This window comes from Notothenia coriiceps, unplaced genomic scaffold (assembly GCF_000735185.1).
Source record: "Notothenia coriiceps isolate Sejong01 unplaced genomic scaffold, NC01 NC01_scaffold00026491, whole genome shotgun sequence".
Classification (NCBI taxonomy): domain Eukaryota; kingdom Metazoa; phylum Chordata; class Actinopteri; order Perciformes; family Nototheniidae; genus Notothenia; species Notothenia coriiceps.
Window position 1 is genome coordinate 1 of NW_011359192.1, and position 2485 is coordinate 2485.

The window sequence follows — 2485 nt, forward strand, 5'->3', positions numbered from 1 at the left end:
CTTTAAAAAAGGACCTAATGATTCTAATCAGAAATTAGGCGCTTTCACACCGGAGTACTTTTCCCAGTATAGTTCCGAAAATGTGCGTTCACAAAAAAAAAATCCGGAACTAGAACTTAGTTCATGGGAACCTTTTCACCCCATCTTCAGTCCCTGCTAGAGAGCAGGTATTTTCATGGGAGAAAAAGGTTCCCATTTCTGATTGGCTGGGCGGATTGCGAACCACACCCCGCCATTTTATTTGCTGGCATTAGCATTATTAGCATTAGCCCAGCGTGTAATGACGTTATTGTTCTATTAATATAAACGGAGGTCAGGTACTTTTTACTGAAATACATTTCAAAGCCCTCTTTACTTTTACTTAAGAAGTTTAGTCAGTACTTCTACTTTCACCAGAGTATTGTTAAACACGAGTATCTGTACTTCTACTTGAGTAAAGGATGTGTGTACTTTTGCCATTTCTGAGTGTTTGTGATGTCTCCTCACCTTTGCGTGTGGTCCCTACGGCTGCAGACGGCTTCACGGACATGTCGTCCCAGCGCAGGCAGCTCCAGAGCAGCCGGAGCATCAGACTGACGCCGGCCAGAGAGCGCACGGTCTGCAGACGGTACCTGAAGGGGGCGCAGGGACACATTAGATACTGATGACAGCTACAGGAAGTACGTTTACACAGCCTTATGTTATACGAACGTTATAATGAAAACATCTGCAGTTACTTCAATGAGAACTCCCCTTTCTTATCAAAAGCTTCCATATCATGTGACCCAATACGTACCTCCATGTGATCCCAAAAGTGGGCCGAGGCGAGGGGTACGGCCAGATATCCAGGGCTGGTTTAGCGTTGTAGTTGAAGATGGGAACCTCTCTGATGCCCGCTCTCCTCGCCATCCTCTTCAGGTCGTCGTTGGGCAGAATAAAGATGCTCTTCTTGCTGCTCTTGGTGACGAACTTCCTGTAGGACGGCAGCGCGGTACCCGAACGCGCCTTCCTGGATTTGTAGAACCGCAGGAGGCTGACCCGGTCTTTCGTGGAGTATTCTTTACTGATCGTCATGGAGCTGGAAGTGGACGTCTTGGTGTCTTGAAGTTTGGTTTTCTGCGGGACGACGGCTCTGGAGGAAACTGAGGAGACGACGCCACTTCCTGTTTGAGACGAGTCTGTTTTCGGGGCGTTTTGAGCTTCTGTTGAGGTGCTCTTCAAACCTTCAGTACTTGTATTATTCACGAGAGCAGGGGTTGATGATGTTAGCTTAGCAGGCTCACTATCCAACGCCAAAGAGTCTCCTTTCTCCGTCACGTGGTTCTCCAGTTTCGGGACTTTCAGAGGAGGTTGGTGACTCCCGTCGGACACGTCGCTTTTCTGCAAGAGGTTCCCGTTCATCAGAGACTTCACGGGTTCTTTCATGTCACCTTGAGCTGGTTCTGAGGTGGTTTCTGCAGGAACGCCACCCTCCGTTTTCCCGTTAACCTGCACTTCAGTAGTCTTACTTTCCTCTACCTCCATGCTCTGTTCACCAGCTTTCTCCATTTCCTCAAACACACGTTTTCCCGCTCGAGCCACTTCCGTCTTTTTCTCCATAGCGTCTGATAAACCGTTGTTTTTCCCGCTAGACTCGGTGGTTGACGGCGTTTCTCCGTTCACTTCTTTGTGCACATCATTCACCTCCATCTGTTTGGGTGCTTCAGCGTCAGATTTGACATCAACGTCTGGTTTGATCTGCTCCTGTTCAAAGTCGAGCTTCTTCACCAAGTTGTCTTTCACAGCGACGCCTTCTGCTTGCTCTCTTTTGACACACGGGGTGACGGCCGGCGGCTGTTTGCTCTCCGTTTTAACTCCAGGCTTCATGGCGGCTATTTTTGCCAGAAGTGCCGCCTGTCTCATTCTCTCCAGCCTCTGCTTCTCCTCCAGAGTGAACTGTTTGACCCGACGCTCCAGAAGACCGTCCAGTTTGGAGGGCTTCACCTTCTTCTTGTAGGCCGTCCTCAGCTGGAAGCCCTCGCTGACGTTCACAACGTCAGCGAAGAGCTTCGAGGTGGCCGCGTCTTCCTTCTTGGGTTCAACTCTCTGGATCGGTTCTTCCCTCGGAGGCTGAAGAGAAGGCGAGGAAGGGTCTTTGTTTTCAGCTTCGTCTGGAGAAAAGAGAGTCACAGAGGAAGATGGGAACATGTGGTCGTACACATATAGCATCATTTGCTGTTGGCGAGGTGGCAGCAGCGCCCTGTGTCTGCAGAGTTCATAGATTTCTTTATCTTCTACTGTATATTTTCTACTTTATTTCTATTTTGAGATGTTTCAATTATAGTAGAGATGTCCCGATCCGATCACGTGATCGGGGATCGGAGCCGATCACGTGATTTTCAACAGATTGGAATCGGGAGAAAAAAATCGGCGATCGGGATTTTTTTTTTTTAAATACTTTTTTTTTTTTTTGTATTCAATGCTACAAAACAAAAATGACCATGTTCAAGTCTTAAAGTCATCCTGA

The 2485-nt window shown here is 48.0% G+C and overlaps 1 protein-coding gene across 1 annotated transcript; it reads right to left on the bottom strand.

The window, feature by feature from the left end:
• Positions 1 to 450: 450 nt before the first annotated feature.
• On the bottom strand, positions 451 to 2187 carry LOC104957197 (nucleosome-remodeling factor subunit BPTF-like; the record flags this gene model as incomplete). Its single annotated transcript, XM_010784805.1, has 2 exons — positions 776 to 2187; positions 451 to 611 (listed from the first exon to the last, which is right to left on the bottom strand). Coding segments are annotated over exons 1-2 (1573 nt in total), but the record flags the coding sequence as incomplete, so codon positions are not given.
• Between the last annotated feature and the right edge of the window lie 298 nt (positions 2188 to 2485).